The 24469-nt window shown below is 53.9% G+C and overlaps 1 protein-coding gene across 1 annotated transcript in view; it reads right to left on the minus strand.

Moving 5' to 3' along the window:
• Window positions 1-266: 266 nt before the first annotated feature.
• PADI3 (peptidyl arginine deiminase 3) overlaps window positions 267-24469 on the minus strand; it is a 29579-nt gene continuing 5376 nt past the window's right edge. The window contains exons 2-16 of the mRNA XM_064589854.1: window positions 21539-21719; window positions 19129-19201; window positions 17898-17959; window positions 16798-16915; window positions 15901-16026; window positions 13580-13758; window positions 13281-13384; window positions 13065-13176; window positions 11288-11395; window positions 9956-10107; window positions 8421-8565; window positions 8209-8311; window positions 5589-5668; window positions 2955-3080; window positions 267-1465 (exon numbers count right to left, since the gene is read on the minus strand). Coding sequence (XP_064445924.1) covers window positions 1232-1465; window positions 2955-3080; window positions 5589-5668; window positions 8209-8311; window positions 8421-8565; window positions 9956-10107; window positions 11288-11395; window positions 13065-13176; window positions 13281-13384; window positions 13580-13758; window positions 15901-16026; window positions 16798-16915; window positions 17898-17959; window positions 19129-19201; window positions 21539-21719 — 1903 coding nt within the window. The 3' untranslated portion in view covers window positions 267-1231. The remainder of the gene's footprint in view (window positions 1466-2954; window positions 3081-5588; window positions 5669-8208; window positions 8312-8420; window positions 8566-9955; window positions 10108-11287; window positions 11396-13064; window positions 13177-13280; window positions 13385-13579; window positions 13759-15900; window positions 16027-16797; window positions 16916-17897; window positions 17960-19128; window positions 19202-21538; window positions 21720-24469) is intronic.

The following is a 24469-nucleotide window of genomic DNA, read 5'->3' on the forward strand; positions in this document are numbered from 1 at the left end:
AACTCACCCTGTGGTCAACACAACCTCACCATCTTACCAACATTTGGGCCTGTCTGCCCCCAATTCTTCACATGCTTCAGCTGCAAACCTCTCCTCTGTCCTATCATGTTCTAATCCCAAAGCAGGGCCAAAATTAGACCCAAACCATTCGTGTTGCTGTAGATTTATTAGCCAGTGATAGAAACCCAGCTGGACCCATACAGAACACATATGTAACTGGCACACATCTGGAGGAAACCTCCCACCCCTCGCCCCCTCCCCTGGCACTCAGAGCAGTTCATTCCCAGAGCTGGCCCACTGTGAGCTGTCTCGGTGGATCTGCCCCTCTGGGCCCCCTCTCCTGAGGCATGGCAGGACATGAAAATGTTGACCAGAGGGCAACAGAAAGTCTAGGACTGATTCTCCCCTCCTGCAGAGAGAGGTCTGGGGCCAAGGAAGCATCCTATGCATTATGAAGGACATCTTTCACCCTTGCACCCATAGGCTTCCCCAAATCCAAGAATTCCCCACATACTTTCATCTCTAGGAAATTCCTGGAGGTTTTTGGACAAAGCCAGATTTCTGAATGTCAGATGACGGGGCATTTATAAGGCTAAGGGCCAACAGTCATTCCTTCAACACACATCTAGAAAGGACCAACTATGTGAAAGTTCATGCTGGGCACTGGGTAGGGTAGAGAGTTTAGCATCTGGTCAGAAGCTTGGCAGGTAGGCTGATGATCCAACCTTGATCTACATGGACCACACCTCCTTTCCTCTGGGGGAAGCTGTGTGTAGACTCTCTCCTGGGTAGAGGGATCTGACTTTAAGGCTGTTCCCCTGCAGAGTGAGAGGCAATCAGACCCAAGCAGAATTGTGGGTCCTTCCTCCATTAGGACACACAGGCCAAGATGGCAGATGAGACACATGGTTGTTTCTAGACCCCAAAGTAAATTCAATCCCAAACAGAGGATTTGGGGGTGGGAAGGGGGGAGTTTGGAGGAATCCCCATGGGTCATGTTGATCCTCATGAGAGGCCACAAGAAGTGAGGTCTTTCTTCTTGGGAGGCCAACAAGAATCAAGTCTGAGAACCAAATGGGTTGCAAGTGAGATATGAACACTTCTAGGGAAAAGGCTTCTGAGAGAGACAGTCCCCCTCAATGTGCTATCTGGAACCTTGGGGTCTCTTGATGCTTCTTGTTCAGCACCGGCCCATGCCCCACCCCAGGGGGAGAGGATGAGGGGGACCGGCTCAGGGCACCATGCGCCACCACTTGAAGGAGAAGGGCTGCCGGCGCACGTTGGTGCCGCAGTGCACCTCCCCGTGCAGCGTGTGGTACGGCGTGAAGTCGTCGATGAAGGTGCAGTGGAGGCCCAGCGGCTCCAGCAGGGACCGCACCTTCTCCTCCAGGCAGCACTGGCCATCGATGATGGGTCCGAAGGGCTTGGGGATGCCCAGGTGCTTCCCCAGCACCAGCATGTTCACCTGCAAAGAAGCGGGGTCCCAGCTCAGGGGCAGCACTTCATCATCAGGTCCGCCTCAACACCTGCACCACACCTGGCAGGACCTGCGTCCGTCTTGCGGGCAGCCCCGAAAACAGCTCCTCATACTTGCACGCAGGGGGAGAGGCACCTGGGCTGGTGAGACTCTAGCCAGCTGTGCCATCCCATGGGAGCAACCACAGAGCTCCTAGGGGCAGCTAATTTCTCTGGTGACACCCTCCTTACGGGCGGACTCTGGTGGCTGCCATGTTTGTGCGGCAGAATCCCAACTTCCTCGGTTGTAGTTGATTGGACCAGCGCAGACATCTGACCCAAGCTGGACCAAGCAGATTCTCTCTCCCTGCAGTATTGGAAGTTGACAGAGTGGGCCGGTCCAGTGGATCTCTGCCTGTGTCTGTACGTGTGGGGGGTGATGCTGCATTAAACCTCCTGCTCGGGCTAAGCTGGCTGGGGTGGCCCTGTTTTCTGCAAACACTGGAGGCACTTACATAACTGCAGATCCGCCTTAAAATGCAGGAAGGAAATCGAGTTTTGCAAATGGGGAAATCAAGGAGGACAAAAGGTTAGCCAGACAGGGGATGGGAAATGGGGGGATGAAGCAATGGTGGGTGTGGACAGGCCCCCTGTAAGGCTCTGATGATGGGCGAGTTGAGTTCCTCTGCCGGGTGGAGGTGAAGAGGGGCTGGAGGAGGGGAAGGGTGGGGAGGAGAGTTGGGTCATCTACAGTAGTGCTACTCAAAGTGTAGTCCTCCGAGAGCAGCCTCTGCACCACCTGCTGAATCAGAACCCATGGGATGGGGCCCCAGCAGTCCAGATGTTCCGGAGGCAAAGCCCTCAGGCCTCAACCAAAGGCCACCTCTTCCACGAAGCCTTCGTGGATCTCCAGGCCTACCTCTCAGGCTGGAAGTGCTTTGTCCCACCTCTCAACTAGCACATGACTTTATTATACGAAAGAGACCCTTGAGTGGGACACACCCTAAGGGAGGTGAAGAGAGTTTCCCTCCCACTAGATTAGAGTGGAAACTCCTTGAAAGCAGGGAGCAGCCTTAATCGTTTCTCTGACAGTGTACCCTGAATATATGGGGGATGGGTGAACAGCTATGAGCTGGGACAGAGGGAGCACAAGGGGTGTCTGAGCTCCCAGCTGATACTGCGTGCTGTGCACACATGACCTTATGTGGTCATTGCTTCACTCCACAAATATCAAGTGGGTCCCTGGGGGAAGGGAAGGGCCCTTCCCTGATGGCCCTTGAGTAAGGGGCTTGGCCAATGAGCCTTCTGTAGTGACCAGGACAGTCAGCCAACTAGAAGCCCATCTGCTGGCCATCATGGGACCCCTGATTCTCTCTGCCACCCCCACCAGCCACCACAATCCCAAACATGGCAGTGACCAAACGTCTTGCCCTGCTAGGGAGCAAAAGCTTGGAGCCTAATTTGATGAAACAGATTTAAGTCACGAAAGGTGGCCTCACCAAGTCAGGGAAGAAGGCCACCGCCTTTCTCCTCTCAGTCTTGAAGAGCTGGGGGATGTCGATGATGTCCTGCTCAGTCAAGCCCAGCTCCCGCTTCAGCACCTCCCGGTTCCAGTCGATGCAGCTCTAGGGGGGTGGGTTGAGTTGGAGAGACCTTTCCAGTGGATTTTGGGGGGATCCAGGAGGTCATGTCTAGTTAAGGAGACAGGCTGCCCAACTGCCCATGGGCCAACTCTCCACACAAACCTTACCTCTGTGTCCCTTTGTCAAAACACACCTGTTCTGGGTCCCACCTCTCACAGTCCTATACCACTAACCGGGCTAGTTCCAGAGTGTTCCACAACATTCTGTTTTTGTGAGTGTTCCAGAATGTTCCATCTTTCACCCTCTTCCCTTCTTCACATCCTTCACGCCTTAGGGGGCTCTCCTTCAGTCTCATGGTTTAAAACACCATCTACACACAGACAACTCCCACATTTCTATTTCCCAACTGCTTTGTAGACCCACCCTCTTTCCTGATCTCAGATTTGCACATACAACCACCACTTTGCCTCTTCACCTGGATGGCTAATTGGCACATCAGATATAACATGTCCAAAGACAAACTCTTTGTTTCTACACGCGCCCCCCCACCTCCCCGCCCCGCCAGGGTCCTTCAGCTCTATGAACGCAGCTAGCTGCTCGAGCCTAAAGCCTTGCTGTGGGGCCCGTGCCTCCTTCCCTCTCACTTCACACCCATCTTCAGCAAGTGCCGTGGGCTCTACCTCTAAAACATATCCCCAGTCTGAATTTCTTCCCACCACCTCCACTGCTCCCACCTGGTGGACAACCATCCCCTGCCCACGCCCCAGCCTGGTTGACAACTTCCTAACCAGTCTCCTTGCTTCTTCTGCTTCCATGCCCTGTGGCAGCCAGCATCACATTCCTCGTGGACCTCCAGCTATGGGGATAGACTCGACCAAGGGCCTTGCTGCCTGGCTCTGGTTCTGAAATCCCAGGGCCACACCTCCCACCAGTTGCTAAGAGCCAACGGTGAGTGCAACAAGGATACTAAGGCAGACCTATGGCCATCTTTGGCTTGCGGAATCTCCCACAGCCTTGCTGAACCTGTCTGAGACTGCATGATGGTATGGGATGCTTCCCTCAGCCTTCCTTCCCTCTCGCCCACTGAGGGTCCGCTCTCCCAGTACCCTCCAGCTCCCTTCCTCTTCCTCACAGCTTCCCTGATGGGGCGTGCGCACTGGACTGGGAGTCTGGAGCCCTACCTTCTAGTCCCTTCTCTTCTGGACCTCAGTTTCCCTGGAGTGAAGTGAGGCATGGGTTCAGGTGCCTCTAACTTTCACTCATCTGAGCGTTTACACACACTGACTCCTTTAATCTTCTCCACTTTATAGACAGAGACACAGAGGCAGAGGGAGGCCAAGTGTCTCTCTCAAGGTCACACACCTAGTGGGTGGTAGGGCTGGGATTTGAACCCAGCCTGCCGGGGCCCAGCACCCACAGGCTTAACCCCCTCACCTCAGCTCCAAGGTGTTGCCCCTCCTGATCAAGAACCTTCGCTGGCTCCCCATCACAGCCTGAGTTTACTCTTGACCTCCTAAGGCTCCCCTGTGAAAATGCCTTCCCCTCAGACATGTCTCCTTGTCCTTGGTTCCCAGGCACTGTCCCTAATAGGATCCCTTCATGTTTAACTCTGTCTTGGCATTTACTTCTTAGATGACAGCATGCTGGGTATTCTGTTTGCCCTTCTGGACCCTCCGTATACCTCCTCCTCTGCTCTGTGCCTTGGGAGCCTGGTCCTTGGGAATCAGGGGCTCCTGTGCCCACTGACTTCTGGCCAGGTGCAGCCAATGGGGCACTGCCAGGAGGTGGGGGGGTAGCAGAGTGCAGTTTGGGTATTTATTCCTATAGCTCCTTCACTGCCAAGTTACTGTGGGCTGGCCAGGAAGGTCACAGCTCCTGTCTCCAAGCCCTCTTTCCATGGTGACCTGTCCAGGTTCCAGTAACATGTCCCCTCCAGTAACATGTCAGGTCTAGGGATGGTAACGACTCCCCTCTCCCTAACCTTACTGCACAGCCCCCTGTTGATTTCCTCAGATCCTGCCTGCGCCTTTGTAAATATTCCCTCGATTAAACTATTCCAGTTATCCAGCTTGAGGTCCCACGTGTTTCTTGCCGGGGCCTAATGTCACTACCCCCACCCCCTGCTATGAAATATTGATATATTCTCAACACAGCCGCAGAGCGATCCTTTCAGAGAATAAATCAGATCGGGTCCCCCCTCTGCCCACCTCCCCTAGTGGCCTCCAGTGTCAAAGTCCTTGCAATGCCCTCCATCACTTGATGGCCCAGCCTCCCCTCACCTCCCCAGAACCCCCTGGCTCGTCCTCAAATATCCCATGCCCCTTCATTCTACCTCAGGGCCATCGTCTGTGCTCTTCCCTCTGCCTGGATGTATGTCCTCCTCACATGCACACGGCTTACCCCTCATTTCTCCTGGATCAGAGGAGGGGTTGGAGCCTCTCTGTCTGGGCCACTTCCAGCCTGGGCTTTCACGGACCCCGAGCCTCAGACTCCGTCCCCATCGCCGTCCCCAGCCATGCCCACCTTCCCCTCACAGCCCATGGCCTGTACCTGCACGAACTTATTGTAACTGATGAGGTTTACGTTGGAGAGGACCTGGTTGATGGAGACAGTGTTGACTGGCTTATCCCCTGTGAGGGAGAGAGAGACGTTAGAGGAGGGGCAGGAACAACACCAGAGGTGAGGGTCACCACCGGCTCTGGGAGGCAGCCAGGCAGAGGTCAAGTTCACAGCTACTGGTCTTGTGAGTCAGTAGCTCTCTGGCCTTTCTAGACATGGCGTAGGCACCACCCAGCAGAGCTCGGCCTGGCCATGGCGCAAGCCTGGGGGTGGGAGGGGAGGGACGGACGGGTGGCTGAGCACCACACACCTTAGACCTCTATTTGAGTGCATTGGAAGTGGGGTGATGCTTTTCACTGGAAGCATCTGCCCCTTCTAGGACACTGGCTGCTGATCCCTCTTCTTTCCAGCTAGCGGTGGTAATGGGGCTGGTTCACCCACCCGTCCATCAGCCCTGATGGACACCACTGGATCCTGTCCCTGCCCTCCACGAGGGGACTGCATGGCCAAGGGGCTCCCTGGAAGCCTGTTTCCGATGGGCTGGACCGGGAAAGGGAGGTTAGGCTCATAGTCCTCACAGCTGCCGGCAAGCTCTTGCCAGGGGCAGGCCCTGAGTTCGGTTCTCCCCATTCAACACCTCATTTAACCTCCCTGTAACCCCACAAGGTGTGCATTCTCACCCTATTTTACGGACGGGCACATTCAGGCTCAGGGAGGCAAAAAGATTCACCTAGGACCTTACAGCTGGGAAACAGGGGGCTTGTGATTCAAACCCAAGCCCAGTGTTCACAAAGGGCTGCAAACCTTGACCAAGGGGTAAGACAGGGCTCCCTGGACTCACGTGCCCATCTGCAGGCTCGGCATCCCCTCCGCCCCAGCTGGGGTCAGCCAGCTGGGGTCTAGTTCCAGCTCCATCGTGTTCTTGCTGAGCCCTCTGGGCCAGTGACTCGCCCGACTTCCCTGTGTTCTTGGGTATGTAGGGGAGAGGAGAGTAAGTGGGGCCTGGCACACCGTGTCACTAGTGAGATATGCTGGCCTCCCCACGCACGTGGCTGCTTGTGGCCTGACAGCTGTGATTCCCACATTCTCCTTCCCAGCTGGGCGGCGAGAAAACCCACTCAGCCTGTTCCTGGGTCTTGTTCACTGTCAGTGTGGTCCTTCCAGGAAAGGTGACAATGGCTTTCCTTCCACCTGGTACATAACATCTGTATTTGAGGCTTTTTCAGGTTTGCTCTGGACCCAGAGGGTGTTTAGCCACAGTCCTTACGGGAGCAAGGGGGTTGGGAAGACTGTATTTCTTACACCTTACAGCTGGGGCTCCAGGGTGGTGCCGGGAAGGGGGTGAGGATCGTAAATGGGGAGAAAGGGACTGCAAAGTTCTACTTCAGAACTTCTGAGTTCTGCAGAAGCTTTTCCCTTGGAGGTCTGGTCCAGGACATTATTTACCTCCCGTGAGGCCAAGAAAAGCTGCGATCCCAGCAGCCAAAGGTTTTTGGCCTGAGAGCACCAGGGTCCCTGTCAGAGAGGACCAGACCTCTCGGATTCACAGTCTTGGTGGGGACGGGAAGGGAGCCATTCCAGCAAGCTTGCCCCGCACGCCCCCCCCCCCCCAGCTCCAGGCACAATGGCTCTCAGAATACCTTCCAAGCAAAATGAGAATGTGGGACCCTTTGTTCAAAGAGCGGGAAACAAAAAGTATCACTAAAGGTACTAAAATGTAAGGTTTGTTCTTTCCTCCATGGTCTCTCTCCTGCCCTGTCCTGTTTGCCCTGTCCTGTTGGTTTTTTACTTGCTATTTGATGTCATGCTCCCTCGGTCATGGGACACCGGCATAGTGAGCACAGACCCCCGCAGCGCTGGGAGCCCCAGCTGAAACTTGACGCGTGCGCACAGCCCACCGGCTGCCAGGCGTCCCAGCCCACGAGCCGCGGGACCCACGTCGAGCCAGACGTCTCCCCTTCCCCCAGGCCCGCCATCCCGAGCCCATGGCAAACAGGCCGACTCCTCCGGGTACTGCGGCCTCCACACAGCGGGGTGCTAGCTGCTTGGATCGGGGGTGGGCGAGAGGCTCACCCCTTGTGAGCCGCCCACCGCCAGTCCAGGACAAGGACAGTTAATGTCAGGTGCCCCCCCCCGAGATGCTGAGAGGTACACAGGCCTCCCCACGTCCAGGCTCCTGCTGCCACAATCACTGCCTGGGGGGGGCAGAGAAAGGAGGCCCCGCCAGCCCCCACTGCCCATGGCTGAGGCCCCAGGGAATGAGGGGTGTACAGGGGATCTCATCCCCGGGAGGCAGCAAGAGGATTCACTCACGAAGCACAAATGGTTAAGAATTTCAAGACGGTGATAGCAGAGCATTAAACTTCCTGAGGTGAGGGCCCTGTCTGAGGATACTGGTCACGGGCCCATGCAGCTCGCCACGTCTCTGCCCCAGCCACTGGTGGGCAGTGGGGGCTGGTGGGGCAAGGCGTGCAGCGGCAGTGAGGCTCTTGAGTTTGGGGGGACCACCCTGCTATATAGACTTCATGATCCCTCTCTCAAGCCATGATGCATCCTGCTTTAGGGGAGGGGGCAGGAAAGCTGGGGTGAGGGACACAGCGGGGGTACCCACCAACAACCCCTTTGAACAGGAGGGCACTGCCGTGGCCCCACTTCTGCTTTGCCTGGAAGAGCTTGAAGCAGGCGCTAGGGCTGGCCAGGAGCATCCGGAAGCCCTGTGTGGAGAGGGCAGACCCGCCTGAGCTCCCTGGCCCCAGCACGGCCCCCCTGGAGCTCATCCTCTGACCCAGACCCCGGGGACAGGCATGTCACCGCTGTCCTTACCTTCCCATCGGGGGCAGGGACGAAGCTCAGAAACTCATCCACGTGGCCCACGGCCAGCCAGTCCACAAAGAGCTCCACGGGGGGCTGCACCCTCTGCGCATAGAGGAAGTCCCGCACCACCTGGGTGACCCGGCGGCCGCTGGACCTGGGGTTAAAAGAATTTCTTAGCTTAAAAAAGTCCATGCAGAAATGGAATAACAAGAGTTCAAGATTTCTGCAGTATCTGATTTTTTTAAACAACAAAAAAACATGCACTGTGTCTTTTAAATTCTGCTCACGCTGAGCTCTTGAGCAGATGCAGGACAGCTCAATCCCACCTGGTCAGTGACCCCCAGGTCTTGCCATCCAGGCAAATGCTCAGAGCTGCCCTCGGACCCATCCTCACATTCTCCAAGAGACTGATTCACCACCCTATTCCATCCCTGGGGCCAGGCGGCTCTTCTTGGAGTTTAACTTGTGTCTCTCTTCCTGTGGCCTCACCTTCTGTACATCAGTGGGGAGAGAGGTGGACAAGATCACCCCCAAGGGGCCGCACAGCCCCAGCATTTTATGCTCATGAACTCAAGCCCCATTCTTCTTTGGCCTTCTGCATAGTATCTAATGGCGTGACCCAAACTTCCTCTTTCTTTAAGTAGGATCCATACCCAGCATGGAGCCCAACGTAGGGCTTGAACTTGGGACCCTGGGATCAAGACCTGAGCTGAGATCAAGAGTCAGACGCTTAACTGACTGAGCCACCCAGGCACCTTGAACTTCCTCTTTCTGTGGGATCGCGTGTTGAGGGCAGTTAGCTCCCTCCAAAGCCCCTTGATTCACCTGTTTTTTGACTGCAAGTCTGTCCTAACTGCTTTGTTGAATTTGGTTGGCTCAAAGTCTTGGTCTATTCCACAGCATAAAACCATAACTATATAATTCCTTTTCTTTTGCATCAGTATCTCGTGTCACATGTTGAACAAATAATCTGTTATTGTGTGTGTGTGCGTGTGTGCGTGCGTGTGTGTGCGTGTGTGTGTGTTATGACATCTCATTTTTCATGTCCTATACCTTCCTTCTCCTGTTGTCAGGAAAACATTTCATAGTAGTCATTTACATCATAGTAAGAACAAGCTCTTGAAATGTAATTGCTCTAGGGCTGTTGAGACTTGAAGCTTTTTCCTCTAGAACTATTAATTAATAGTATGTTATTAGCAATATCATTTCTTTTTGGAATCAGAAGACCTTAGTCACGATTTTGCATTCTGTGTGACCTGTACCAGGTCACTCACCCTCTCTGGGCTCACTTGTGAAATGGAAAGGCGGGACTGAATGATTGATCTCTTAGGTCTCTGCTGACTTTGGCCTTCTCAAACTCATCAAGGTAAGCATGGACAGTGTCTGGTGATCAGCGCACTGCCTCCCCTCACCCCATCTAGAACTAGGAATTTATCACTCCTCACTGGTTCTCTCCCAGGAGTGGAATTGTCCCTCACCACCACCACCCCAGCCACCATCACCACCTTCCACCCCAGGAACACCTCTCCCTGCTCCTTTCTCACCCAGGCAGGTTGCCCCCGATGAGGATCCTCCCCAAGGGGTACTCTTTCCCATTGGCCACCACTGGGGGGCTGACCTCCAGGTTCCCAAAGGAGTCCAGGCCACTCACAGAGCTGTCTTGTGGTTCCCGAGTCACATAGCCGAAATCTGGACCCTGGCAAGGGAAACTGAGTCAGGCTAGGGGTGGGGGTCACCAGAAAGAACTTGAACCAACTTGCTGGGCTCTGAGTTCCTTAAGGATGGGGCAGGAGTGGCTGCCCATTCTTCAGATGGAAATACTGAGTCAAAGACAGGGATATGACCTATTCAATATTTCACGCATGCATAGAGGCCAAAGTAGGGAAATACACAGGCACTCTGGCCCTGCTGCCACATTAGAGCTCCATGGTCACAGGGAGACAGTGGAAAGGGCCCTGGTTGCCTATACTCCCCATTAGACATGGAGCCCGAGGCTATGGCCCCCACCCCTTACCCTCCGAACAGCCTTCCTGCCAAGTGCAGCCCAAGGGCAAGTATCTGGCTGTTCTAGAGTAGCCTGTTCCTGGGGACCAAGGGACTGAGGATGGAGCCTCAGTCTTTCCACCCTGAAAAAGGGGAGAGCTCCCCAGGGCCATCTCTTAAAAGGAACTCAATCAACATTGAGGCCCAGGTGAGAGCTCCTACCACCTCTGGTGGGGGGCGGGGGGCGGTGGTTGGAAGGGCCTCACGGTCTCTACAGTACCAAGGGAGTCTCCCCTCTCTCTTCTAGGAGGTCCCCAACCACCATCTTCACAGTATTCCTTATTACCAATATTAACCTCAGCTAACAGTGCTGTGGGCTCCCTCTGCCCAGTACAGAGAAGCCTCACAAACACTTGTGAGGCCAGGGCTATGATATCATTTTTGCTGATGAAGAAACTGAGGCTCAGAGAGGGCAGGTGACTCAGGCCAGGTCACACAGCATCTGAATAACAGCCGGGTGGTTCTGATTCCAAAGCCTGTGTTCTTAACAGCGGCACTGCCCCGCCCCCAAAATCACCCTTACCTAGGGCTGCCAAATTTAGAAAATAAAAATACAGGATGCATAGTTAACTTTGAATTTCAGATAAACCACAAATATATTTTTAGTATAACTGTGTCCCGTGCAAGGCTTGGAACATACTTATACCAAACAGTTCCTCATTGCCGATCTGAAATTCAAATGTAACTAGGCATCTCCCATGTTCTATCTGGTCACTCCTGTCCCTAGAACATGGTCCCCGTGCTGCGCCCTAGACTCTACACCCTGGTGGGGCTTCAGGAAACGTTCCTCGGCCCTCAGAGTCAGGCTGCAGCCTGTGGCCCGGACCACTCACCAGGATTCTTTTGTAAGGGAAATCCTGCAGTTCCCCATTCCGGGGGGAGTCAAAGACCACCGGGAAGGTCTTGTGTGGGGCCTGAACATAGCCCAGCTCCATCTCGTCCTGCGAATGAGAGAGACAGCCTGTGGAAAATCAACACTTGTTTGTCACTGAGCGCTTTGGGCAAGACTGTTCTTGGGGGTTCTTTGTCTCAGGCCTGCTTTGCCCTTTGGGGTGAAGAAGGCAGGGGTTCATGATGCTTGCTGGCTGGAGGAGGGGCTGGAGGCTCAGAGAGGGGGCGCTCTTGCCTAAGGTCACACAGCAAGACAGGTGGGGAATGAACGAGAACATGGACGTGACCCTGGGTGGGTCCCCATGCCAGATCAGGGCAAAGTGGCCACAGAGAGGGGCACAGGGTGGCCTGAGTTGGACAAACAAGTCACTGGACATTAGCCAGCACCTCTGGCCTCCACATGTGGTCATGGACAGGGCTGAGGTGACCAAAGGAGGTATAGGTCTGCCTCCTCAGATCTCTCAACATTTAGCCCAGCTCAATCCTGATCCCTCTGGTCCTGGAGGCAAAGAGGGCCCAGCACCGATGAACTCTATACCCAATGAGAAGCTCACTGTTATGTGCCTGGCCCTGCTCTCAGCCCTTTATAAATAGTAACTCCATGAACCCTCATCACACACACACAGTCATGCAGAGGCACTATGATTACCTACGTTACAGATGAGGAAAGTGAGAAACAGAGAGGTCTAATTGTTCGTCCAAGGACACAGAGCTAGTCAGTGGCACCGCCAGGATCCTCACCCAGCCCATCTTGCTCCAGGGTCCTGCCCCGAACATCTGCTTCATCGGATGAACCGCCAGCCATGAAAGCTTCTCAGCTTGGCATGCACGGTCTCCCACTTCAGCTCCTTCACGGAACCTTGGCCGTGGCCAACAAGAGCCCAAGGCGAGCTTTCTCATGCCTCCCCTCTCAGGGCCTTTGCACATGCTGGTCCTCTGTGAGGCCCACCATCCACTGAGCCCCAGCATGGCCCTTATCATCTCTGTGGCCCTGGGCATGGGCCCCCTGCGAGCACATCGCCTACTTGGTCCTGCCCCGATGCCCTTCCTCCTGGAGGTCTTTATTCATCCCCCAGACAGAGGCGATGCCACCCTCCTCCAAACCCTGCTGGCACGTTGCTGGTAGCCCTACTACATCTTCAACTGCAGGAGCGGGGTGAGGGGGGCTGTTGCAATAATTCACCACACCGGTGTTTCTCAGCCTTGGCACACATGACACTTGGGGCCAGCTAATTCTTTGCTGTGGGGCCACCCTGTGCATTCATTATAGGACGCTTAGCAGCATCCCCACTAGAAGCCAGTAGCACCACCAGCCTCGGGGTGACAGCCAAACCTTTCTCCAGATACTGCCAAATGTCCCTTGGAGGACAAAGTTGCCTTCCGTGGGGAACCACAGGGCCAGGCTGCTGAGGGCAGAGAGTGTGTCCCATACCTCGGCCATTCCCTTCGGGGCCAGCCCCATGCCTAGCCCAGATCCTGTGGGTGAATGTGGGTTAAATCCAGTGTCAGTGTGTGCCTGTGTCTCTAGAAAGTTCTGGAGAGAGGGAGGGAGCTCTAGGTCTAGACTGAGAAAAAAGAGTGTGCTGGGAAGGACAGTCACAGCCCCCAGGTCCTTCTAGATATTCACAGCAACCTCCCCTCCCTGCCCTGGGTCAGGATGGACCAGCCTCTCCCTCCAAGATGCCGTCCTGGCTGGATGCTGCCCAGCGGCCATGGTACCTGGATCCAGCGGTCATTGCGGTTCTCATTCTGCGGGCAGATGGTCAGCTTGCAGCCGGCCTTCGTGGCCAGCTCCGCCACGGCATCCACAAAATATGTGTTGTTCCTCACACTGTGGACAAGCCCAGGGAGTGTGGCTCAGAACAGAGCCAGGTATGGAGACCAGAGGGGCCACCAGGGTCTGAAGGACACCCATGCCCCCCCTCCCACACTCACCGGCACACGTATACCTCCAGGGGCGGTAGGGTGCTGGGCGTCATAATCCAGGGTGCCACACGAAACACCACGGTGTCGGTGAAGATTGGGGACTCAGAGAAATCCTACAGGGGAAGATGGGCAGAAGGACAAGAGCACTGGCCTTGGAGTCCAGAGGCCCGGCTGAGCCCGCTGACATCTCGTTTCTAGAAGGGCAGCAACGGGGTGGTCGAAAGGTCTGGGGTCCTCCACGCTGGTGGTGCCCCTCTCTCCCAGGGAGGGAGCCCTCTCTTACCCTCTTTGCCCCGGCCACCCCTCACCTCGTTGGAGTCGTCCAGCAGGGTGACATGGAAGGAGACGAGCCCCGTGAAGCTGGCATCAGGGAACGAGAGACCCTCCACAAAGAAGCGTTCCTCGTCCCCATGGAAGCGGGGCACCTCGTAGGACACCTTGTCCTGGCCCAGCACGTGCCTGTAGGACTTGCATGAGTCTTCAGGACCTGGGAGGGGATGGGATGGGACGGCTGTGACCCCCAAGTGGGCCCGCAGAGCATGAGGGTGCAAGAGGAGCTGGGCCAACCTCACCAAAACCCCTCAAGACAGACAGGCAGCCCCAGCCTCTGCCCTCCCACCAGTGAAGGAGAGAAGATGCTTGATGCCCAGTGTGGGCAAGGCCAGGGGAAAGGCCCTTCCTTTCTAAGATGGCTGTTCAGACCTGCTGGGGACAACTCGGCAGCATCTCACAAAGTAAGGTCTACTCCTAATGAGCAATCCCGCTTCTAGATGTCTTTGCTGCGAATACACGTACGAGGGTGTTCACTGGCTGTTCATTCATTGAACAAGTATTTACTGAGCACCTGCTCTGCACCTGGGAGGCCTGGTTCTAGGCTCAGGATGCAGCCGTGAGTAATGCCCCTGCCCTCAAGGAAGCTATACTGTGATCAGACCAGAGCACTGCAAACAGCTGCATGCTCAGGGGAGTGGATAAGTTACAGCACACCCGTGCTTTGGGATACCACACCGCGGTGGAAGAGAATGAGGCAGAGCTGCATAAATACAGGAAGGAATGTCAGGTATCATTCAACAGAAGAAAGTGTTTGGAAAGCAGGATATGTGCACACACACGTGCATGCACATTTAATGCATCCAGAGAAAAGTCGGGAAGGACCCGTAGCAAATCGTTAACAGTGAACTCATTTTAAAGAGTCAGGTTTAGGGGTAGGGAGGGGGAACTCTCATTTTTTACCTTATATACTTCTATGTTGTTTGATCTTTTTTTTTTTTAATGTTTTTAAAAGATTTATTTTAGAGAGAGGGCACGTGTGAGTGGGGGTGGGGCAGAGAGCAGAGGGAGAGAGAGAATCCCAAGCAAACTCCCTGCTGAGCGTGGAGCCCAATGTGGGGCTCGATCTCAGGACCCTGAGATCACGACCTGAGCTGAAACCAAGAGTCAGATGCCCAATCCACTGCGCCACCCAGATGCCCCTTGTTTGAGCTTTTTTAAAATGAGCATTTTATCACTTATGTGCATTTGTATCTTTAAGATTTTTTTTATTTATTTATTTGAGACAGAGAGAATGAGAGAGAGAGAGCACATGAGAGGGGGGAGGGTCAGAGGCAGAAGCAGGCTCCCCGCCGAGCGGGGATCCCGATGCGGGACTCGATCCAGGGACTCCAGGATCATGACCTGAGCCGAAGGCAGTCGCTTAACCAACTGAGCCACCCAGGCGCCCCATTTGTATCTTTAAAAGGGATTTTATGTTAGGGGCGCCTGGGTGGCTCAGTCTGTTAAGCATCTGCTCAGGTCACGATTCTGGGGTCCTGGGATCGAGCCCCATATTGGGCTCCCTGCTGGGTGGGAAGCCTGCTTCTCCCTCTCCCACTCCCCCTGCTTGTGTTCCCTCTCTCACTGTGTCTCCCTCTGTCAAATAAATAAATAACATCTTGAAAAAAAAAGGGGATTTTATGTCCTTGCTCATACTATGGTTCTGTGGAGCAATAGTCCGTGGTTTTGGGGGGTGATGCACGCTGAATTCTACAGGGGCACTAAGCCCCATGTCTGGGAGTGGTTTTACAATACTTGAACAAACAACAGATGAAGCAAGAGAAGCAAAACAGTGGTCATTGTTGAATCTGAGTGCCTGGCATACAGGGGTTTGTCACTATTCTCTCTACTTTTGTGTGTGTTTGAAAGTTTTGATAATAAGAATTTCTGAACATTCTTAAAATATATTTTTAAATATATTGTTTAAAGATTTTATTTATTTGAGAGAGAGAGAGAGCACGAGCAGGGGGAGGGGTAGAGGGAGAGGAAGAAGCAGACTCCCCGCTGAGCAGGGAGCCTGACACGGAGATCAATTCCAGGACCCTGAGAAAACGACCTGAGCTGAAGGCAGCCGCTTAACTGACGGAGCCACCCAGGCGCCCCTAGATATATTTTAATTCATCCAATCAAACAGCCTTGGGTCATGGCTGTGCGGGGATGCCAGCCCGCCTGTTTCAGAGTTCCCCCAGCTGACCCTGCTTCCTCTGACCCCCCAGGCAGGCTGGAAGCCAGAGCAGAGCCTGCCCTCCGGCCCAAGATGGGGAAACTGAGGCCCCCCAGCAGTGGGAGCAGGGGGAGGGGATGAGCATGAACTCACCACAGGCGTGGAAGACCCGTGCCCACTTGGCGTCATAGCTGGAAGTGTGGAGGATAAGTTTGTGGTCATCAAAGAGGGCAGCGGGGCCTTGGGTCTTCAGGACCATGACAGACATGTCTTCCAGGTCTGTGGAGCCAGGCAGGGGTGGCAGCTCAGGGGGCCCGCGACACTCCGCGTCTTCTCCTCCTGCCCACCACACCACCCCCCTCTCCAAGGGCAGAGGGCGCCAAGACCCGGGTCTCTGAGCCCCAGCTCTGCCCACCCTGTGAAAACACTGGAAACCGTCAAGAGCAAAGCATAAGGACGTCCGTAAGCGTGTGCCACGTGAATACGTCATACCCTCTCCCGCCTCCACTCCCTCACCTGCCCAGAGCAATGGGAAATACAGAGCAGCCAGCCCCGTGCCTGGGGACAGGTGAGAAGTGTGGGGCCGCACGGGCGGCGTGCTGGGGAGAGTCTGCTCTCAGGGCAAGCGTCACTCTCTGTTGACATCGGGCAGGCCCCTCCCTCCCTGAGCCTCAGCGCTCCCCAATCTGAAACGAGGGACAGATGTGCCCCCTTTCGGAGCAGCTGTGCCCACCCACGCATAAAGCCCCCGGCCCGCACCCCGGGATATTACTGCGGCCTCCCTCACGGGGCTGTTGCATGCAGTGTGGGACTGACTTAGAACATGGGGCGTCCTGAAATGAGTCACGGGTGCCTGGTGGGAGGCTGGATCTGGGGTGCAGATAGGAAGCTTTGGATCTTCCACAGACAGGCTGGGAGGGGTTAGCTGCCAGCCTGAGGCAGGTTTTGAGCAACATCAAAGTGTGTCCAGGAGCTGGAACTTTGGCCCCCGATGCTCCCTTCAATGCTACCTGCAGGGTGGCTGAGTGGTGACCCTGGGCACCCCCTCACCTTGCAGGCAGTGCACATGCCGGTCACGGTTGTCCTGGTCATTGCAGTTCAGATCATCCCTATCGCAGTTCACCAGCAGGATGGCTCCATACCCGCCAGGCCCCCAGACCCAATCCCGCTGCCAATGGCAAAGCATAGCTGGTGATGGGGCTCGGACCCGTCCTGTGCCCCCGCCCAGCAACCTCCTGGCCAGCCTCCTGACCCCGTCTCTTCCTCTTCGCCCTCCCTGTGAGGACAAGTCCACTCTCACGGAAGCACTTCCTGCACCAGATACTGCAGTGGCTCCCGATTGCCCACACCAGCAAGTCGAAACTACACCGAGGTCTCTCATGGCCAACTGCAATGAGTCTCCAGCCAATGTCCTATTTCTCAATGGGCAGCTTCCTGATTATAGATCCATTCCCAGCTCCAGGCCTTGTCTCCCACTCTTCCCTCCACCTGGAATGCCTTCCCTCTTGCATTGCTTTAGAACCTAGCTCAAGTGGACTTCAAAGGAAGTCTTCCTTGCTCATGCAGCCCATCTTGACCTTCTGCTCTGAACTCCCAATGCGTTCAGTGCCACCACAGTTCAGCCCAAAGTTCTTTAAAAGTCTCATACTTGGTAGAGTTCCCCTTTCACCTAGATCAGAAGGTTGGCACACCAGGGCCAGGGGCCACTTCTGGCCCACTGCCTGTTTTTGTAAATAAAGTTTTATTGGAATAGTCACATCCATTGTATTGACCATAGCTCTTTCACACTACAATGGCAGAATTGAATAGTTGCAACAGAAACACTTTGCAATGCCTAAAATATTTACTATCTCACTTTTACAGAAAAAGTTTCCTGACCCCTGACCTAGACTGAAATTCCAGAAGGACTTTTCCCCACAAAGCAAGGCCTAGCCCAGGCCTGGGGATGTATATATTTGATAATTCTTGGTAATAATTTTTCTCCTGGTGAAAGAAGATCCCCAGCCATGCCGGGCTCCCATTTGGCTCTCCTGACCTCAGCAGCAGCTAGGAGGCAGGGGCATTCCTGTAATGTCTTTGCCCCTCTTAACCCAGCCTAGGTCAACTCCAAACTCCATGCCCCTTTCTGGGCCCAGGTTGAATCGCCCTACCTTGTCCACAAAGCTGCTATTCTGCCTGCCCTCACAGTTCAGGTCACAATCCAGAGCAATGTCTGCAAGGGGAGGATAGAGAGTAAGTCATTATGGGGTTCCCAGGAGTCCAGCACAAGTCCAACAATGTACATTTTGCCTCTAACAATGCCTTCTACAGACAGAGCATCTTCAACTTTCTTGCTAAGTGCTCTGCAGGTGTTTGTACCCATGCAAACTCCCACCCACCATCAAGGAGCTCCCCAGTTCCACATCCTTGGCAATGCTGAGTTAAGCATCTTTCCATTTAGGTTCTGATCACTGGGGCTTTCTCTTCTGTGAATTGCTTGTTCATATTTTTTGCCTATTTCCGTTAGTTTGTCTTTTTTTCCTATTGATTGGAGTTCTCCATAACCTTTATGTACTGAGTCAGCCATATACATTGCAAATTTCTTCTCCCAGTTCATATTTTGACTTTTTCTTCCCTTTTTGTTTAAAGTAAGCTCTGTGCCCAATGTGGGGCTTGAACTCATGACCCTGAGATCAAGATTCATTTGCTCTGTGGACTGAGCCAGCCAGGCGGCCCCATAGTTTGACCTTTTACTTGTCCTCTGTTGTATAAAAGTTCTAAAATTTAATACAGTTGAATTTATCATTGCCCTATCTTCAAGTTCACTGATCCTCTCTCTAGCTGTGCCAAGTCTACCAAGACAACCCACTAAGAACATTTTTTTTTTACCTGTTACCATGATTTTTAGTTCTAGCATTTCCATTTGACACCTTATAGTTTTCAGCTCTCTGTTGAAATTCCCCATCTGTTAATTCATGTTATCTACCTTTTCCTTTAATGTACTAATCAATCTGAGTTATAGTGCATGGAATTTATATACAATTTGTGGACAATTGGCACAAAAAACTTAAGGTGGAAAAAGCAAGGTCCAGTTCCAGGCCTAGAGTATGTCTCCCTTTCGCTTACAAAAGGGGAGTATACAGGTATTCCTGTGTCCACCTGCACAAGCATAGTAGATCTCTAGAAGAATGCTAGGCTTGGGGAACTGGAAGTCTTCGGTTGGGAGAAAGGGAGGTTTACTTTTCAATATATACTCCTTTATACCACTTGAATTTTTTAAATGTACGCTTATTTTAATTTTTAAAATAAAATGAATTGATGTTTATAAAAAGACTCTTGTTCCTTGTCATTCCCAACCACCCCCCACCCTTGGCCCAAGCCCTAGCATGACCCCCAACTTACCAACACAGGTGAGGTAGAGCACCGCATAGGCCAGGGGCAGGGGCTCATGGCTGGAGTGGTAGGAAATCTGCACCTGTAGAGAAATGGGGCCAGAGTCAAGCCAGCTGAAGCCAATAGCCCCCACCCCAAAGGACAGGTCTTGGGGGATCTGGCAGGAAAGAGAAAGGGTCTCAGGAATCTCTGTTCACTGCAATTGAGTTTACCAACCCAGCTCCTCCATTAGTCTCTGTGCCATTTATTTTTCCATGCCCTGCTTGGCCCATCTGTAAAATGGGAACAATTTGTGAGGGATTCCCTAGAGACTTGGGTCCCAGGGCTGCCAATGATTACCATGTGATTTGGACAAACCCCTGCTCCCCTTTGGATCTCTGCTTTGCCACTTGTTAAAAAAGGTCTCTTGGCCACAGAGCTTTGCCACTTGACGGGGCAGGGTTTAGGGACCTTCTCTTATCTGTGGGATTCAGCCAGGCCTGGACTTGAGGCCAGCACCTCTGGGTTCTGTGACCTTGGCCAAGGTCCCTCACCTTTCTGACCTGATCTGGTTTCCTCATCTGCAGAACAGAAAACATACAAAACCCTATGGCCCACAGAGGATTTTAGTGCTGCTTAGAAACAATGCATGTACAAGACTGACCCCATGGGCAGGGCCCCAGACACGCTGGCTATTGCTAACAGAGGGCAGAGCTGGTGCTGCTCTGGGGTCCTGTTCCAGATCTACCACTTGTGATATCCTGGGAAGAGTCACTTGTCCTCTCCGGGCCTCAATATCCCCTGCTATAGAGGGATAATAATAGTCCCTACCCCAAAGGGTTGATTGTAGGCTGTGACCATCAAAGAAGGAAGGCGGGTGACATGCTCAGCGCTGTCCTTGGCTACAGCAAGCCCCAGTAGCTGTTAAAGGCTGGGCTGACTGTGACTGATGAGAATACAGTTCAAGGCCCATGGATCAAAGCCCCTTTGGCCCACGGCCCTCCCCTTACATGTTCCCTCTTGATGGGGGTCCCTCAGCTCTGCCAGAAGGCTCAGGATCTTATAGAGGCCATTCACTCCTCAGTGCTGGGAGCCCCTATATCCTGCAATCACTGACACCCAACTGTCAAGCCTGAGCAATGATGCTGGCCTCAGGCATACAGTTACCCGGATCTAGGCCAAAGGTGGGGGAAGGGCAGACACCCCGACCCTCCTCAATCCCTCTGGTCTTTGGCATCCACACAGCCCTGACTTGGCAGGGCACCCAGGAGGGGTCCCTTACTCGCTGGCTGGTCCTCTTGCCCTGTCCCGGGGACTCTGTCCTGAACCTTACCGACTCTGCTACTCACTAGATGGGGTGACTTCGGGTAAGCCACCCCCCTTCTCGTTCTCAGTTTCCTTCTCTGTAAAATGAGTTCATTTACCTGTCCACCTGCGTCACAGAGCTCAGTGGAGGGGCTCATCTCAGACACACGGATGGGAAAAGACGAGGGGGTGATGAAGGGAAACTGCCGCCCAGGTGTCAGCCCGGTCTGTGTAGAATTCTAGCTCTCTAACTCATTGGCTCTGTGGCCTGGACACAGTTACTCTGAACCTTGGTGGCCCCACCTATGGAATGGGGATCAGACCCCGCCTCTCTGAGCTGTTGCGAGGGCTGTATGAGGTCATGGCTGCCCAGGGCGTGGCGTATGATCGGTGGTCCTTAAAAGGTCAGTTTCCTACAACACTGCTCCTGGCATGAAGCGGGAACCTGCCCATACGACAAGGCCTGCTTCCCCTCACCCCTTTAAGGGGGCATCACCTGGGCCAAGCTCCAGGGCCACCCCATTTCGCCCTCTTGTAATGCCCCCTTGCTCTAAGGTCAGAACCCTGCCTACAGCTGGGGCTTGTTAAACTCACCCTTGGTGGCTGAATGAGCAGAGAGGTGAGGAGGGGGAGTTACGTGCCTCTGAGAAGGGAAGGGGGTCAGGGAGAGAGTGGATTAGGAGGTGAGGCACCCAGTACAAGGGGGTCTCCCAGGCACTGGCATCCCCCCATCTCTGCTTTCTGTCCATTCGGAGTGGCAGAGATCACTTAATCAACCCTCAGCCTGCAGAAAAGTGGGGACACCTCCCTTCACTGGGGTCTTGGGAAACAAGAAAAGCAGCAAATGTTGGCTCATGTTCCACCCCACACCAACACCAAGAGGAAAGGTGCTGTGATCACCCGCATTTTACAGATGGGGAAACCGAGGCCCAGAGGGCTGATGTGATTTGCCAGCAGACACACAGTTTATGTCTGTAAGTTGCAGGGCTGGCCGGTTCCGGGAGCGGGTACTTACCCAACATGCTACCCTGCCATCTGGGTAAATAGAGGGTGCCGGACCTTGTGGAGTTAGATCACTGCCCCACAAGCCCCCCCCCCCCCCCCCCCCCCCGCCCAGACCAGGGGACCTGCTCACATGACTGTCATTGAGGTCGTTGCTGGGAGAGTTCATGACCACGATGATCTCCAACCCCGTATCAAAGTGCCACCGCCTGGTGTCCGCGCGCTCCCGGCCCCTCTCCACACTAGGAGAGATGTAGATGTCCACGCCAGGGGTCCCATAGACCTCGAACATCTCTGTGCCCTCAGGTACCGATCTGGGAAGGACAAGAAGCCATGGGAAGTGCTAGAGGGGGGCAATACTTGTTCAGATGCTTGAGCTTTGGCTCAAACTCTTGCTTCCTCCAGGAAGCCTTCCCTGACCACCCCAAGCCTCTCAGATCCCCCACAGCAAGCTCCTGGGAGTGAAGCCTGGACCCTACCCAAATGCATACACAGTCTCACATTCCAAGGTTCTGTGTTTATTAACACTTCCCTTTTGAGTTATTTTAACTCCCCACAAAACTGCAAGCTCTTTGCAAGTTAGGACCCAGTTGAGTGCTTTATAACCCCCTGGTGCCGAGCTGGGCACAAGGAGCTCAGTGGACATCAGCCTGCAAATGGACCCCACTGCAGTTCTGAGCATGGCTTTAAGAAGAGCAGTCTCCCCTCAAAGTCCCAGGGCATCCTTCTTTAGCGGGCGAGATGTTCTTGGGGTCTTCCCTAGGGAGGGGTAGTAAATATTGTGGAGGGCCTACTATGTGCCAGGCGCCTTGTATTTCCCAGCTCCTTTTATTCTTATCAGTCTGCAAAGCAAGTGGTATGTATCATCTCCATCGCAAAGGTGAGAAACTGAGGCTCAGAGAGATCAAGTATCAAGCCCGAGGTCACACGGCATGTGACACAGAGCCCATGCTTCTCTGTGGCACTGCAGTGTCACCTGGGAAACTGGGCCAGATTCAGTCAAACAACCGTGCATTATTTAGACGGTGAAAAAGCCTATGTCATTCAGCCCTGGGACTGCGTTTCCCCATCCCCTCCGGTTAGTCTGGGAGTCATGTTTGAAGTCAGTCTGTTCACACCTCTGATTGTCTGTGGGGTGCCCAGGGTGCCCACTGTGCCCAGAAGCATTCCCAGACTGAGGCAGATACACCCCACTGCTCTTTCCACTGCCCCAGAACCTTCCATCCCACCAGGGAGTTAAAAACAGCCCTGCCCAGGGCAGCCTGATGGGACTTACGGTCAGGAAGTCAGTGGTCAGTGGAATCCCATGTAGGGAGAAGCCACTGTGAGCCAGAGGGACCAGAAGGCTTCCTGGAGGAAGCAGCACACACGTGTGCCTGGGGGATAACAGGAGCTGACATTTGTCGAGCTTTTGCTATATGCCAGTCCTGTGTGCAGTTCTTAGGTCCTATTACATCATGTAACCCTCTCAATAAACCTAGGAGACGCAGACTACCATTGTCTCCCTTTTTACAGATGGGGAAACTGAGATTAATTAAACTGTCCAAGGTCACGGAGCTAGTAAGTGGCAGGACTGGGATCCCAACCCAGGCCTTCTGGTTCCTGAGTCCATATTCTCACCTACCACCTCCCCAAGAGTAATCACAATAATCAGAGCCCCCCAGGTCCCCATCCCCTGCACGCTCACCAGGGCAGGCCTGGCTAAGCCCTTCCAACCAGCATTCATTTCATCCTCCCTGTGGCCCTGGGAGGAGGGGATTATTACTCCCACTTACACATGGGGAAACAGAGGCTCAGGATGGGCAAGAGACTTCCCCAAGGTTGCACAGCAGGCAATTCGACTCCCAGCCCTTTTCCTTTCCCTGCTCCACTTGGAGGAGAGCAGACCTCCTTCAATACACCCTCTTCACTCCTCCACCAGCAGGGTTCTGATACTTCTCAAAGTGGCTTTTTTTTTATAAATAAAGAAATAAGCCAAACCCAAGCGCCACATCATTAGGCGGGTCCCAGTCCTGGGCGTGGCCCTCCCAGGCGTCCTCACCAGCGGGGAGGGGCCGACCCACCTGCTTCTCCTCCCAAGCAGGGCTGCTAGATTTAGCAAACAAAAATAGAGAACACCTAGTTGGACTCGGACTTCAGATAAACAACAAATAATTATTTTAGTCTAAGGATGTCCCATGTGATATTTGGGACATGCTTACACTAAAAATATATATATATATATATTAATTGTTTATCTGGATTTCAAATTTAACTAGGCATCCTGGATTTTATCTGGCAACCCTATTCCCAAAACCTGTAATTTCCAGGGCTGGTGGTGCCCTCTGTCCTGTTGTGCTCTGGGTGTGTGGGCCAGCCCATCATGGGACATAAAGAACCTGGACAGAGAGGTATGCGGGCCCAGTGACAGAGAAAGACAGAGACATGGGGCGCCTGGGTGGCTCAGTCGTTAAGCGTCTGCCTTCGGCTCAGGTCATGATCCCAGAGTCCTGGGATCGAGCCCCGCATCGGGCTCCCTGCTCGGCGGGAGGCCTGCTTCTCCCTCTCCCTCTCCCCCCGCTTGTGTTCCCTCGCTTGCTGTATCGCTCTCTGTCAAATAAATAAATAAAATCTTTAAAAAAAAAAAAAGAAAAGAAAGAAAGAGACAGAGAGAGACAAAGAGATATAGAAAAACCCAGAGAGATGGAGAGCCAGAAAGACACATGGAAATCGACTGGGTATGAAGAGCCCCCCTCCACCCCAGGGAGCACCCTCAGCCCCACTCCCTGAGTTATCTGGCCTCCAGCTCCCCAGGAAGTTTATAAACTTCTCATGAAACTCCCCCCAACCCCAAGTTGCTGCTTGGATCCCGGGTGCCCACGAGCTGGAGGTGAGCAACTTGATGGTCCTCCCGGTATGGAACCCCACCCAGCTCCCCAGCCCCAGCCCCAGCCCCTGCGTTTGGGGTATCTCAGCCCAGTTCCCTTGCATCTCCCTGTTTGGGGCGCCAGGGATCTCTGATGAAGATCCCTTCAGGCCCGGGGGGAAGAAGCCAAGATCTCAGTGGTGCCAGGACCAGAGTCAA

This window comes from Mirounga angustirostris, unplaced genomic scaffold, assembly GCF_029215605.1.
Source record: "Mirounga angustirostris isolate CCGP_5_RB_7025 unplaced genomic scaffold, mMirAng1.0.hap1 SCAF_4, whole genome shotgun sequence".
In the NCBI taxonomy this organism is placed as follows: domain Eukaryota; kingdom Metazoa; phylum Chordata; class Mammalia; order Carnivora; family Phocidae; genus Mirounga; species Mirounga angustirostris.